Source organism: Falco naumanni, chromosome 6 (genome assembly GCF_017639655.2).
Source record: "Falco naumanni isolate bFalNau1 chromosome 6, bFalNau1.pat, whole genome shotgun sequence".
In the NCBI taxonomy this organism is placed as follows: Eukaryota; Metazoa; Chordata; class Aves; order Falconiformes; family Falconidae; genus Falco; species Falco naumanni.
In genome coordinates, this window is record NC_054059.1 from 5877205 (window position 1) to 5892020 (window position 14816).

Here is a 14816-nt window from a genome sequence, read left to right on the forward strand (position 1 = left end):
ATAGTAGCTGTGACTTTAGTTTCTACTGATAGAAGCCGCATGGGAAAGAAGAAGAGAGAGAATTATTAACAAGAGATCTTAAAAAATTGTGACACGTGGGAAGACCTTTTGGTGTATCATGCAGCACCTTTCAGTTGGAAGAATCTTGACAAACGTTAGAAATCTGATTTGTAGTAAAACTTCAACAAAACAGGAGCAAAGGCTGTGTGGAGCGGTGCCGCCATGCACAGCGGCGCCATGGAATACAGCCTACAGCCTGATTTCCTAAAATGAAGAGCAGAGTGATGCTTAGGTGGTGCCTATCAACATAGCACAAAGTCGCCTTGCTTTTTGCTGCAGGTTACTGGATGCCACTGTGGTGTGGAGGGATGGCTGCAAAGGAAAGGAAGGAGAGAGAGGGAAGAATGGAGGGGAAAATTCATGAACAGGAGCCACAGACCAGGAAATACTGAAATGAAGAGGAAAGAAAAGTGATTAAGAAGGAAAAAAAGTTGAAACAAATAAATCTTCCTTAGGTCTTTGGGCAGAGTTTCATATCATTTGGTAATACATACTTTTTCCCACAGCTCATTCATGGTTACATCTTCTACTTACAGTAGCAACACTAAAACTTTACTGTTAAGGGCTGATTCAGCACTTACAGAAATTAGCTGAATTCTTCCCGGTCACACTTACTGAGCAGTGATCAGCAGTGAAGTTGCTGTATACTTGGGTGGGGACACATTAAACTTTAAGAAATTTTCTAAATTGGTCCCCAGGGCTGATAGACATGGCAGGAGATAATTTCAAGTTAACAATAATTTGAATGTAGCAAATGGCTAATTTAGCCTGAGTGGGAAGGAGTAATCTCATCACATAATATTGTCTACGTGGGATTAATGAAAAAGTAAACCCCCTCGGGCAGTGGCTGGGGGTGGCAGCAACATTGGCAATATTACATACATAGCATAAAATAGAGAATGTTGAAGAATAATTTTACAGATGATGGACTTGGCATTTATTCAAACAGATATTTTTTTAAAAAATTATTCTTTTTAGTCTCAGGATTAAAACAGATAGCAATTACAAAAGGATTGTGTGTTGGGGCGTCTCTTAGGAAATAAAACTTGTAATATATTGGCTAGACAAAAAATATCACACTATTTCCTGTGTCCACTTAGAGCAATTTAAGACAATTCTTCACATAAATCATTTGGGTGTGTAAAAGATTAACGTAAATCAGCCTGTCTGTTACTGATATTTGCAAGGGTTAAACAACACTCCGGCACAAGGACAATCTGCATTTGTGCTGGAAGCCTGTATTTCCCTTCAACACTGCAACGCTCTTTACTTTTTGAGGAGTGGAAACAGAGTCCTTAGAAAAGATTATCTTATTCTTTTTACCTTTTTTTTTTTGTTTTGTTTTTGTTTTGTTCCCTCCTGGTACATGCAAAGGACAGGGTCTGCTGGCACTACAGAGAAATAAGAAATAAGAAAGGACAGCTATAGAAAACTAGACAGCTCAGGTACCTGACAGTGAAGTCTGAACAGTGACAGCTTTTTATGTAAACTTGGTGAAACAGGGACTTTATTGTAAATGGTTTTGGAAAGTTCAATCCTATCATCTATCTCCAGGCAGGAAGATCAACAAAATGAATCTCACGTGCTGCGAACAGCTCGGTACCTCATTGTGGTGGGGAACCCTGAACTTTAAAGGGATGTGGATGAGTCAAATGTAAATGGCTCAGGATATGTGCGGCTCTTTGTGTGTTTTTGCTGTGTCTGGGATGTGCTGTGCACTAGAGAGAGGGTAGCTCGCCTCAGGAGATGACGTGATCTATGTGGGAAAGAGGGAGAAAAAGGACAGACGGCACACACACACTGATTTCTCCACTGCCCATGTTGACTGCTATTCTTTCACGAGTCATGTTGGAAGGTTTGAGAAGGAGAAAGGCATCAGCTGGAAGGAACAGGAGAGATGTTGCGCTGCGTGAAGGTGGTAAAGACAAAGCTTGCAGAGAAGAGAGTTGATGTTGGCACAGACAGAAGAGCAGGAGCAGAGTGCAACCTGAGTTACCTGTGCAGGTCCCTGAAAGTGAAGATACAGGTCCCTAAAATGGTAACGTGAGGGTCAATTTTAATGTGTTAGAAACAGGACAACAAAGATAGGGTACGGAAGGAGGATGACAAGATAAAAATAACAGGTAAAATAGCATTTGAAAATTTGTCTTTTGGGAAGGCCAACTGGCTGATGGGTGCAGTCTTCAGGGCTAGGGATGTATAAACTCACTTCAAAGCTTATACAGAGTGAAAAACTCCTGGATAAGGCCTGGAGACATGTAAGACAGAGTAAGACCTGACAGGTCTGAACAGCTGCACATCATGGAAATGCTGATAACAGTGCTGCGACAGGTGGAGAGAGTAGGGGCTCACTCCAGTAGCACCATGATAAAGAGCAGGGGCTCACTCCAGTAGCACCATGATAAATTTAGGGATTAGAGAGAGTCAGAAACCCAAAGGCAGGGTGGTGGGCTGGGGGCGTAAAGATAGGAGGAAATAGTGATAAGAGGGACTGAATAGGCTGATCTGTATGAACGCTGCTATAGAGAGGGGAGGAGAGGGGATGAAAAACCTTTCGAGAAATATAGGAAGATAGGAAGGCAACTATGCAAGGGGAACATTAAGGAAATCATTAGACTTTGAGAATGAAAGATGTTTTAGACAGGATAAGGAAGATGGATGCAGGCTGAAGGTCTTCAATACATCATTAAGAGCTTGCTTGGAAGAGGTTGCGTTGCAGACCGTGGTGTGGCTTGGCCTGATCCAGGATAGGTATGAATGGGGACTTGCCATCAACAAGAAGTCAGAGTTCAGGAAATGTCTCCAAACTCTTTGTAAAATCAGCCACACAGAGAAAAATGAAGTTGCCAAACAATGGTGCCAGACTAGCAGTTTTTATTTCCATGAGACAACAGGTAATTGCTGATCAAGTTAAATTGTTTTAAGAAACCAATCCTTTAATTTGTTCCTGACTTTGAGTCTGAGCTTGTGGAAAATGTACAGGACATTTTCATCAGTCTAGTGGCATTTGTTGGAAAACATAGCTCTGTATTTAGCTAATGACTTAATTAGAAAAGCTGTAGTCAGCTGGCAGTGCATGGTGAGTCTTTATTTAACAGGGAAGCACAAAAATTACCCATCCATCTGTTTTTTCCTGTTAATTACCTCTAAATATTAACGGTGAATAGAGTCTTCAAGCTGATTGGTAGTTTGTGGTAAGAGTGGAGATCAGATTCTATTAAGACATTAGCAGAAATGAAGTTACTGTATTTTACAGCTTCCATACCCGTCTCTGAAACATTTCTACCTACCTACAACAGGTGCTGTGGAGGTCATGTTCACCATTTCTGGTCCTTCCACCATACTTCTGGCTTTAAACAAGCATCAGTGTAGGTGACAAAGTTAACTAAGCCGTTAATTTTGCATGAGAAACGTGACCCCACATGGCATGCCAGCAGCTGCGTCTTGCTGTGGGTTCGGTCCCACTTTGAGTGTGGTTGTTAGTGAGGGTTGGACTGGTTGGCCTCCAAAGATCCCTTCCAACCTAAATTATTCTGTGTGCCCATGTGCCCCTTAGAAGCAGCAGTCAGAGCTGGCAGCCTATCTCATTTTGTTGGTTTTCACCTCTGAAACACCTTTTACCAGCATTGTCACTCCCATCTTTTCCCTTCTAGCAAAGACCGCCCGTACAGCCCACGCCATGGCTGAACCCCAGTCCCAGAGGCAGCCCCAGAGAAGCTGGATGGGGTGCAGCATCTGCCTCACCTTAGCTGAGCGCCTCGGAGTGACCCAGGCTGTCTGCTGGGGCAGTCTCACACGTTCACTTTTCCCTTTCTGATCATTAATGTACCTGAGCATCCTCGTAGCAGAGCAGCAAACTGCCCAAGGGACACCAAAACCCACTCTCTTCTAGCAACAACTGCCCATTTGTCTTGTCTTCCCTGCCACAGTCACCTTTTTTGGGGAAATTATGCACAACCCGTGTTCTTTATTAATTATTTCTATTAAGCTTGCTGCAAAAAAATATTCTGCAGCAGTTCTTACAAATTCTACTTCTTATTTTAATTCCTGGGTATTTTTTTTCCCTAATAACATACGTACTCTGGGGAGCTGCTTTGGAAGTTTTACAAATAGGCAGGGTCAGGCCACTCTTCTCCAGCTTCAATCAACAGTTTCCACCTCCAACAAGCTGCAAAAAGGAAAAGCCACAATGGATCTCTGTGCTTCCTCATTAGAAGATGCTTTCAGTGGCTGACATTATTTTTGCCTCTTTTCAGATACTGATGTTAGCTGTAGGGACTCCAAAGGCAGCTGGAGGAGGCAGCTGTGACAAAAGCTTAGGAAGAGCAGCTGGAGATAAACCTCCTAAACTCAAGCATGGAAAACTTGGCATCCTTAAAGCAGAATCCCACTGCATGTGGCTAAGCAGCAGGTCACACTTTTGTCACCTTCAGACTTGACTTACACTCAGCTTGCAGCACTGTGTCTTTCCAAGCGAACACTCTCTCTCACCAATGATGCCATTTCTCAGCTCCTTGTGGAGTTTATTACTTACATGTTACTTACCACTTCCTTGACTCTTGATAAGAAAAATGATTGTCGTCTTGTAAATTTTCAAAACATTTTTCAAAGATGACTTCCAGTGCTGTTGCAACACTTTTGCTATCTCTAATACTTGTTTTGATGGATTTGGAGCTGCCATACTATAGTTCACTGTTATTGCATGTCAGGTTGATGTATGTGGTATTTTCTATACAGTATATTGGTATAATTAAAAAATAATTTGTCCAGCAAAATGGACAGGGAAGAAGATTATGGTGCAAGGTAAGTAATAAATATTTAAATGGTGCTTAGGAGTTGCTAATGAACAATACCAGATTCTCAGGTTTGATTTTGCCCCTTCCCAGCCTGATTTCCACAGTGCCTGAACCAGGACATTTTAACTTCCATAAGCACAGAAGATAGGATACAAAGGACTGTAAGTCTGTCTCTCAAGACAAAGGGAAGTAACTCCATGAAGGACTCCCAGGACAAGAAATCCTGCTAGAGGACCTGACCATAGGTTAAGCTGGGAAGAATTCCATTGAGAATTGTAAAATGACGATAAGGCAGATGCGCAGACTGCTATTGAAGACAATTATTTTCCCTACTTTTCTCTGCTGCTGTTCAAACAGACAATAATTTGGTTTTAGAGGAAGTTTCTGAATTTCTGTATATTGCTGGCCTGCTGAGAAGATACCCAGTTGTTTTAAGTTGGCAGGGTAAGATCGATCAGTCCGTGGTGTCGCGCATCGCAAGGTCCAGGTGAGGTGTGGCATAAGTGAGTACTACCGCCCCGGAACGGACCAAGGCACGAGGCCTGGGCCCTGAAGAAGCATGGTCGGTGGTATTAAAAACGTGACCCATCAGATGTGCAGTTGGTCTCACAAGCGTGACACTTGCTAGCTGCGTCCTCAATGGCCAAACAAACTGCACAGGTGTCTGTCCAATACTTTGAACATAAATCTGGAATCTTACGCAAAAAAGAATAATTACTTTGGAGTACAAAATGGGATACAATTTTAGATGTAATTAACTGAATTTTGCTTTCTGTTTGGGGATTGTATTCCTGAAGAAAGGAGTGTTTTATTCTGCCTTAGCCCAGGCTGGTAATGGTGGTTATTTTCCCTCTAAACGGCTGCTACAGTTTTCTCCGAATGCCACAGTAAAGATTTGCTTTTTCACTGTCATGACCATGAGGTGTTTATTAATTTTTGAGTATGTATTTATGAGGTTCAGTTTATAAGCCTTTATATTACTACAGTGCATGTTAATTTAGACACTTGATTCTTAAATGGAAAAAGTATAAAAGTGAATATAATTGTTTGCTTCTCAAATTGATTACACAAAATGTCTTGAACATGAGTATCTAATAGTTTCTGTTTTGTTGTTGTTTCATTGCTAAAAAACCTTTTCCTTTGTAGAACAGATTTATTTCAAAGTCTTTACCATGGATAACAGTAGAAGTAAAAAACGGCATAATGAATTACAGGCTAAAGATAAGTCAAGCAAATAGGCAAACACAAAGATCCCCTTTATCAAGGGAAGTGGTGACAGTCAAATTATTTCGCTCGCTCTTAAGGCCGGGAGCCATGTCAGCAGCATCATCTCCCAGTACTTCTAAGTATGTTCTCGACACCTGATGAGCTTTCTAAAGGCCAGCTTGAAGTCTTCATTAAAGCTAGTGTACAGCAAAGGGTTGATAAGGGAGTTGACGTATCCAAGCCAGGTCAAGAAGTCCGCTACTTCTGGAGAAACAGTACAAACATGGAGGCCCACAAGCAGCTCCTTGATGAAAAAGGGCAACCAGGATAAAATGAAAGCACCTAAAATCAGCCCCAAAATGCGAGCAGCCTTTCGTTCTCGTGTCGTGGAGATCTGCTGCCGGTCACCAGCCAGGTCTAAGTCATTCTCAAAAGGAGGGATCCTCACGGACGCATTGATTTTATCGAACTCTGTGGTTGGGTCAGACGTGGAGAAGTCCGAGACGCAGAATGTCTGTGTGAGCTTGCAGCTGGCAAAGGAGTTCTGGCTGTCGGTGCTCCTGTTGCTGAGGTGGCGGCTGGAACCCCGCTTTTGGTAAAGGCTCTTTGCAGCATGGTAAATTCTGTAGTACAGGATCAGGATCAAAGTCAAGGGGATGTAAAATGCCCCAAATGTGGAATAAATAGTGTAGATGACATGGTCATGCTGAATGCGACACTCACTGGGAATATTGACGCTGTGGTGATTCCTCCAAAACAAAGGGGGCATTGATATGAAAATGGAGATAGTCCACACAGTGACTATCATTAGTCCAGCTCTTTTTGCCGTTCTTTTTCTGGCATATTCGATAGCATCTGTGATTGCCCAGTACCTGTCCAGAGCAATGACACACAGATGAAGGATTGAACACGTGCAACAGGTCATGTCGACGCTAAGCCAGATCTCACAGATGAAGTATCCCAAAGTCCATTTATCTATCATTATGTAAGTGATGCTCAAGGGCATGACGAGAACAGCAACTAGGAGATCTGTCACAGCTAGTGAACATATTAAATAATTTGCCGGCTGGTGGAGCTTCTTGGTTGTGGAGATTGCTGCAATTACAGCAGAATTCAGCAGCATAGTCAAGGTTGTAATTGTGGCCAAGGTCAGGGTAACAAGCATCTTTTCAGTTACTGTTTTAGGCTTTGCAGCCACGTTGGCTTCAGTGGTACAATTTGTGAAATTCATTTTCCCCTCCAGGATGCACAGTGAAAGAAGTTGCTGCTTCAGGTAATGAAGAGTTCCAGGTTCAGAAGTCACCCATTTGAAAGAGGGACAGAGATGCTCTAGGCGCGATTTTCCTTTATAATCCCATATTCAACAGAGCAGCAAAAAGCTTCCAGGTTTCCTCCTGTTCATTGTTTTCCTAGAAGATAAAACCACGTCTGTTAGTGAACCTAGAAAAATCCTGCCTTTTGGCAAAAAGCCCTATGCTTCTAATATTACCACCTGAAATAAAAATGTTGGCCAGTTTTCCCTTCTCTTCTCCTCTCCTGCCTTTTCTGTCCCTTTTTCTCTGCTTTCATAGTTAATTTCTTTTTCTTTTCCAAAGGGCACTTTGGACCAGATTTCCTGCTCCTGTGAACTCGTTATTTCTCCTTTGGTTTTGGAGATCTCACTTAAAGTGGGAGATTGGACTAAGGGACCTCCAGAGGTCCCTTCCAACAAACATTTCTATGATCTCTGTGAATTACTAATACCAGGAGCTAATCCTTTTCCTGCTTGTTAAATATGCTCCAGCAGATGAAAAGCTGAGAAAATCTGCCTTTCCATTTAAAGTGCTATATGAGAGGGATCAATTACTTCTACATATCACCTTTGGGAAAAAGCAAACAGAGCAGCCTATCTTTGCAAAGGTGTGCCAGCGTTTCATAGCTTTCTATTCTGCTTTTTCATATCCATGTCTGTATTAATGTCTTAGAAACAGTACTTAAAAATCACTCACGTTACCTTTAACATGCAGCTTTCAAACAATGTTTAAAGCTTTATGGCAAACGCTTAGTTTTACACAGCACATCAGTGTTGCTAGGAGCTTATATAGCTTTGTCTAATTATTCCTGACATTTCACATATCCCACTGCGTGTGTCTTTAGAGGAAACAGACAAAAAGCTTTTGCCTTTGCTCTGAGCTTTCTATCAAATTGTGCCCTCTGTCAGGCAGTCCAGTATGATGCAAGGTACAAACAATAATTTAAGAAAAAGGTTTGATTTTGTTTCAGGAGTTCTTATGTCTTTTCCATACGTCCCAAATGCTGACTGAAGCTAGAGTTATCAGTCTGTGAAATGCAACTTGGGACATCCTCTGGGGCCTTGCTTACTCATTTGTAATTTATCTTGGCATAAAGGATGTAGAAAACTGAAAGCCTGGATCCTTTTCCATTAAAATAAACAGAAAGATTCCTTCCCCTGGCTTCATTTATCGAAGAGTAAGGAATCCTCCAGGCTGGTTGTACAGGCTACCTCAGCTGGCAGAGGAATGAGATAGCGGCTGCCAGAAATACACTTGCCCACTCTCAAGACAATCTTTAAGGCAGATGGTGTGAACCACATCCTGGAAATGCTGATCTTTCTCTATTTTGACTACAAGTGGCTCCTTCACAGTTGCGCTTAGAATACATGCCTGATATTTAGATGGCTAAATCTGAGAGGTAAGATCCATTCTCACTGACACCAGTGGGACTTGGATTAGGCTCTGAGAGAATTTGCACGTGCAAGCTAATGAGGAATTAAGAATTTGAATGAGGAGTTATGAATTTAAAGCTAGTCAGCTGCTTCGCTCTGTGTACATATGCTCTTATTCAGAAATTGGAATGACGTCTTCTGAATGAGCTGAATGAGGAACAATCAAAAATAGATACTTCAGAAGATGACTGTTCTTTGTGGATAGGCCCTAGAAAAGCAGATCTGTATCGTCATGGACTCTGGGTTAGCAAAATGTGAGTTTTAAATTCTACCCAAGGGACAGCAGAAGCCCCTTCCTGCCTGAAGCAGATTCCACTCTTCAGAAACTGCTTTTGAGTATGAATAGCCTGGGAGAAAATATCGGGGCTGCTTATTAGGAATAGACCGGACAAGCCAGAAGGAAATTCATTCATCAGTCTTCAGGTTGTTACTGCACTGGAAATGCCAATTTGGTCATTTAGGCCTAAAGCCAAAACTTCAGCTCAAACCTTCTTCACAAATTGTTGTTGGGAGTGTCCTCTGTCAAGACAGATCTTGATTTCATTATTTTGTACCCTTATTATTTCTGATGCTTTGACCAGAGGATAAGGCAGAGGCTTTCTCTACCTCTTTGCACTTCTGGAGCGTGGACCAGAAGCAATTGCAATCCATGTGCTTTCCTCAGCATCATCACTTAGCAAGTGCCCCCTAGTCCACAAGCACACTCAAAGGTACTGGAAGACACCATGGGATTCACATGTCCTCCATAACTGCCTATTCATCTTGTTCATGCACGGGAGAGGTCTTGCTGCTTCTTGATGTAAGCAGCATTTTTTCTGCTTGTCCTTCACTTCTCTGGGAGCCCTGAAGTTTCATGGCCCTGGCATTTCTCCCTGTCCTGTGTGGTCCCCACCGTATTTGCTGCGAGCACTGCTTACATGCATTTTTAATTTGGTAGGAACTGAATTGCTGTGGTTCTTTCCCCAAATGGCTTTTGATACCAATGTAGCCTCACGAAAATCCTTTCTGAGCTCTGCCTGCTCTCTGCAGCACAAGGATACTCTGAGAAACAAATTCTTCCTTTACTTAATGAACTTGTCTTCAAACCCCATCACACTTTATCAGACCCAAGCACCAGGTTTCCATTAGGACAAAGGATACTGCTGGTTACACAGGGGAGTTTGGTTGTTTAGGTCTGCTCACTGCCCAGCAAAGCCAACATTTTTTTCCATGGAAGACCATTGCAATAACTGAAGACGGGGGGAAATATAAAGAAAGCAAGCATCAGCCCTGCAGAACACCGGTCTGCAGATACCTTAGACCAGGCAAGCCCATCGCTTCATGTCAAATCCCATCACTGGTGAGTCAATTCATATTTAATCCCTGTGTTCCTTATGGGAAATGAGCCCCTAGCAATTCAGACAATGTAAGTACCCATCATGGTTTAACCCCAGCTGGCAACTACATACCGTGCAGCTGTGGTACATAAAACCCGTAGGTAAAACCCACGGGTTGAGATAAGAACAGTTTAATATTGAAATACAGTTAATAATAATAATAATAATAATAACAACAACAACAGCAACAGCAACAACAATAATAATTGTAATGAAGAGGAGAGGGAGAGAGAGGAATAAAACCCAAGGGGAAAAAAACAAGTGATGAACAATACAGTTGCTCATCACCTGCTGATCGATGCCCGGCCAGTCCCCGAGCAGCGATTGGTGTTCCCCAGTCAACTCCCCACAGTTTGTGTACTGAGCATGATGGTCTATGGTATGGAACATCCCTTTGGCCAGTTCAGGTCAGCTGTCCTGGCTCTGCTCCCTCCTGGCTTCTTGCGTGCCTGCTTGCTGGCAGAACACGGGAAACCGCAAAGTCCTTGACTTAGAGTAAGTGCTACTTAGCAACAACTAAAACATCAGTGTGTTATCAACATTATTCTCATCCTAAATCCAGAACACAGCACTGCACCAGCTACTGACAAGAAAATTAAGTCTATCCCAGCTGAAACCAGGACAATACTGTACACAAGAACAAGCATTATTAAGGAAATATATTTAAATGCTGAACAGTCTCGAGACGTCAGGCTGAAGGCTTCCTCTACGGCTTAAGTCTGTGCCTCTTGTCATCCCTTACCCACAGTATGAAGATGCACGCTGGCATTGCACCACTATTTAGTAACACCGTAGGCATTGTGTTTCCTTTCTCCTGCTGTTTCCTCTTGCTGCTCCCCTTTCCAACCCATCCTTGTTTCTCTACAATCTCACCCCAACTTCTGCCTCCCTGACCACGTGCCTCTGTTAGCCCTTGCTGTTCTCCTCCCAGGTCACCTCCTGTGACGGCGCATCCCGAAGCTTCCGTGACCTGCTGCCGCTGTCGGAGCCACTCACCGCCCCCGGCTCCGGCGGCTTGGCCAGGGCTTGTGCCCAGCCTCCCGCAGTGCCCGTGCCCCAGCCTGCCCCTCACTGTCCTTGCTTGTCCAGCTTTTGCCTCTCTGCTTTTGAAATAGAAAGCACCTATATGGAGTAGTTTGGCTCAGAAAAGAGATGGGTTCTTAAAATGGGAAGTCATTTACTTGGAGATGGCACTGCTTGACTTTGCTTATTAATACAGGGCAGGATCTAAATGCTGCTTATCATTAATTTTTAAAAATGCTGGTGTGTTTATGATCATATACGTTGTAGACATTATATTTTAACTCTTTGTTTACTGTCTGTCTTTGGTGGTACCTGGCAGCCTCTGAGCAGAATCAGGGACCATTTAGACTGAAACATAACAAAAGAACCCAGGCTGTGATCCAGGAAGGCAAAGCCTGCTGGGGTAATCCTGGTGCAAGAGGTTCCTTTCACTTAGTTGAGGATTAGTTTGCAGAACTGATGTAGCTTCATATTCTTCACACTCATTTTCTGGTCTGGCCAGGGCACCTCCATGATTTGCTTCTCAGCTGAGGCCGCATGAAAGGCAGGGCTGGCGTGACCAGGACAGGTACCAGTCCTGGGGCACTGGGGAAGGGGCATAGGGATGCTGAGAGCTGATCTCATGAAAACACTGTATTGGAATATTTACAGTCTGAGTGTTAGGTCATTTATGAGAAACACATGTAGAGACACTAGCTACAAAGGAGCTAGTGAAAAAGCCACACACGTTAACACAGATAATTTTGCTATCCCTAGTCAATAATAGCTGATTTCCAGTATCTCTTATCACTTGCATACTACTGCTATATATAGTATTACTATCACTATAGTAATTGATTATGGTTTCATAAGTGACTTTTTGGAAGGGACATTAATAACATAGTTATTTAAAGTACTCTCACTAAAAGCCCTGACATGTTTATGTTTTGCAGCTGTATCCCTTTAGGTTGTCAGTCATTTCATACAGAATGAATTTTACACACAAAGACTAATTTTACTGATTTGGTGGGAGAAATTCATCTGGGTTCCTCCAAAGGGGAATCAATCACGTTTCATATTAGCTGATTATCAGTAATGACATTGAGTGCTGTCTAGGGGGAGGAAAGGGGGAAGAAGATGATTAATTGTTCCTTAAAAGCAACTGGACAGCTTTAAGCTGTGAGATGGCAACATCCATGTCTGCTCCTGCCAGAAAATATCTCCACCTTCTCAGCAGAGGACCACTGTGTAGCAAAATACCCTGAATTTCTGGTGGACAGACTGACTCTCACTCCTTGGCCACTGGACTTTTCAACTTAAGAAATAGAATAACATCACTTAGAGAGGACAAGGGGGACGGGCATTGCACATGTGTATGTGCAGGGCAGGTTAGTTCCTTTACATCCACAGTTTTACATTTCCTCTAAGCAATTATGGCACTGTGCAAATGATACGTCTTTGTGCCCTTGACAGCAATAAGTCAGTTGACATTGCTAAACCCTGAATTGGTCTCAGTGCTTTTCACTTTCAATATTTCTATAATTGTAAAAGTGAAGAGCAAGAATCTGTGGTGTGCTTTGTGAGACAGGTAGTTAGCTTATGGAAAATATGACTTAACATATTTATGATAATGTTGATATTTCAAACTATGGAAAGATGCTAACTTCCAATACTCTTCCTTGTTACCTCAGAGAGGTTGTCTCTTCCAACTTCATATACAAAGCAATGAAGTTCAAGCCTTTCACTTCAAATTTATTTTGCAAGGTCTTGCAACCTTCCAGATCATCCTGCTCTTGTAAAGTCAGCTGATCTTGGACTTCATGGCTCCCTGGTAACCAGCAGATATAGCTGAGTTTAACTGAAGATTATAGGTTTCTAAATACTTTGTATTGTACTCTGGCAAGCTGGTCTTGCTTTGGGCATCTGAGAATCTCAGTGCTGCAGAGGTCATGTTATGGCAGCAGTCTTAACTGACTGCAATTTATACAGGCACTGACATAGTTTGTAACATGTCACATCGGTAAAAGTGGTACCCAGAAGCTGAGAAAGTGGAAATAGTCAGAATCACACCAATCTGTGACAGGACTGTCAGCAAAATAAAATCTTGCTGTCACCAGGCAGCTCATATTCACACTCACAGCATGAGATTTTCATGCCAGATGTACTGTAGGCAAAATGAAGGCAAACTGTCAGAAGGTGGGTCAAAGTTCCCTTATAACAGCATAAACTGGGGTAGGACAATAAATGAAATGGCTATTTTTGTGTGAGATCTGAAATCGTGTAAGAACCTGTCTTTACAAAATTCCTAGCTATACTATAGGGCCTCAGATTTAGGGATGCGACCTTTTTTCTGCACAGAATGAATGAGGCCAAGAATGAAACTACTATGAATTTTGTATGAACTGAGCTATGAATTTGACCTTCAGGTTAGACTTTCCCTGTGCACGCTGATGAACTGTGCAGCATGATGGAAAGACAGGTCGGAGGAACCCAGCATTAAGCAAGGGATGTGGAGGGATGGCTGCTTGTATCTGTATATCTGTGGGCATCCAAGTAACGCTCACACACGTACTCACCCTGACGTAAATAACCAGAGCGCAGTGCATTGTAATCAAGGATATAATAGCCTGCATCCTGTTCTCCAGCATGTTTGTGCAATGAAGATGGGTGCAGGGGGACCCCGGTCGGTCCTGGCCAGAGGATGGCCTGAGTGAACAGCACAGGGGACACTGCTGGGTATGACAATGGAAATCGCCGGACATGATAGATATCAGTGCAGGCACCTGACAGAAGTCACAGATGGTGCCTCAAGGGATGGATGGGTTTTGCAGGTGGTTGAGATGGAGTCATGTGAGAAGTGCGGGGGACTTTTTGGGAGCGCAGCCTGCAGCACCTCAGTCATTGCATCAGTAATTGCATATAAACCTGAACTTGCCTATGTAACCATATCAGAAATACCAGATTTGGGTACGGATGTTGCAAAGCTGGAACAACTGGGAGCTGGCAGTTTGGGCAGGGTGTCCATCTGAGAGGAGTCTGGGATAAAGGGAGGGTCAAGGATGATGAAAAGAAGGGATAAGAAGTGGGAGAAGGGATAACAAGGATAAAAGGCTGTATGCATTGCTTACCTGCAGCTGAAATCGGGGCAATAACCCAACCTGTTGTACAGACCAGAGCACCATGAGACAAACCTACCCCCACGGTTGGGAGGTGTGGCGGGACAGGTGCTTTTCCCCATGCTGGCCAGCACGGAGACCCAGGGCACAGAGGGATGCAGCACCCTGGTGCTGCTGTGTCAAAGCCTGCACCAGACCTGATGGCTTTGGTAGCTGCCCGTCACCTCCTTGGCACGATGAGGTGTGACCATGTCCTCTCACCCGTGCAAGAGCAAAACCAAGCGCTCATGCAGGCCAGTTTTGTGTGTGTGCACTTACTCTAGTGGCTCTGCATACTGTGCATTGAAAACTAAATGCTGTCTACAGGGTTTCTGAAACAGCAAACCGCAAAGCAGCGCTTTAGCCCTGTTATTTCTGCCCCTGGATCTCCTTTTATGTTGCTATCCAGCTCTTTTGCTGAAGAGCTTAGCACGACTACCAGTGTGACCAGGATGTTTTAACTCTCAGCACCGGAAAGTGGATCTTTCCCTGCTTG

The 14816-nt window shown here is 43.3% G+C and overlaps 1 protein-coding gene across 1 annotated transcript; it reads right to left on the reverse strand.

Moving 5' to 3' along the window:
• Positions 1-5984: 5984 nt before the first annotated feature.
• On the reverse strand, positions 5985-7461 carry HTR1E (5-hydroxytryptamine receptor 1E). The gene has a single exon (XM_040598804.1). It carries the CDS (start codon positions 7291-7293, stop codon positions 6199-6201), a length of 1095 nt encoding a protein of 364 aa, XP_040454738.1. The 5' UTR covers positions 7294-7461; the 3' UTR covers positions 5985-6198.
• Positions 7462-14816: the final 7355 nt, after the last annotated feature.

Bases quoted from the DNA above. Each gene is read 5' to 3' on its own strand.
- HTR1E (XM_040598804.1), bottom strand. From the start codon at position 7,293: ATGAATTTCACAAATTGTACCACTGAAGCCAACGTGGCTGCAAAGCCT.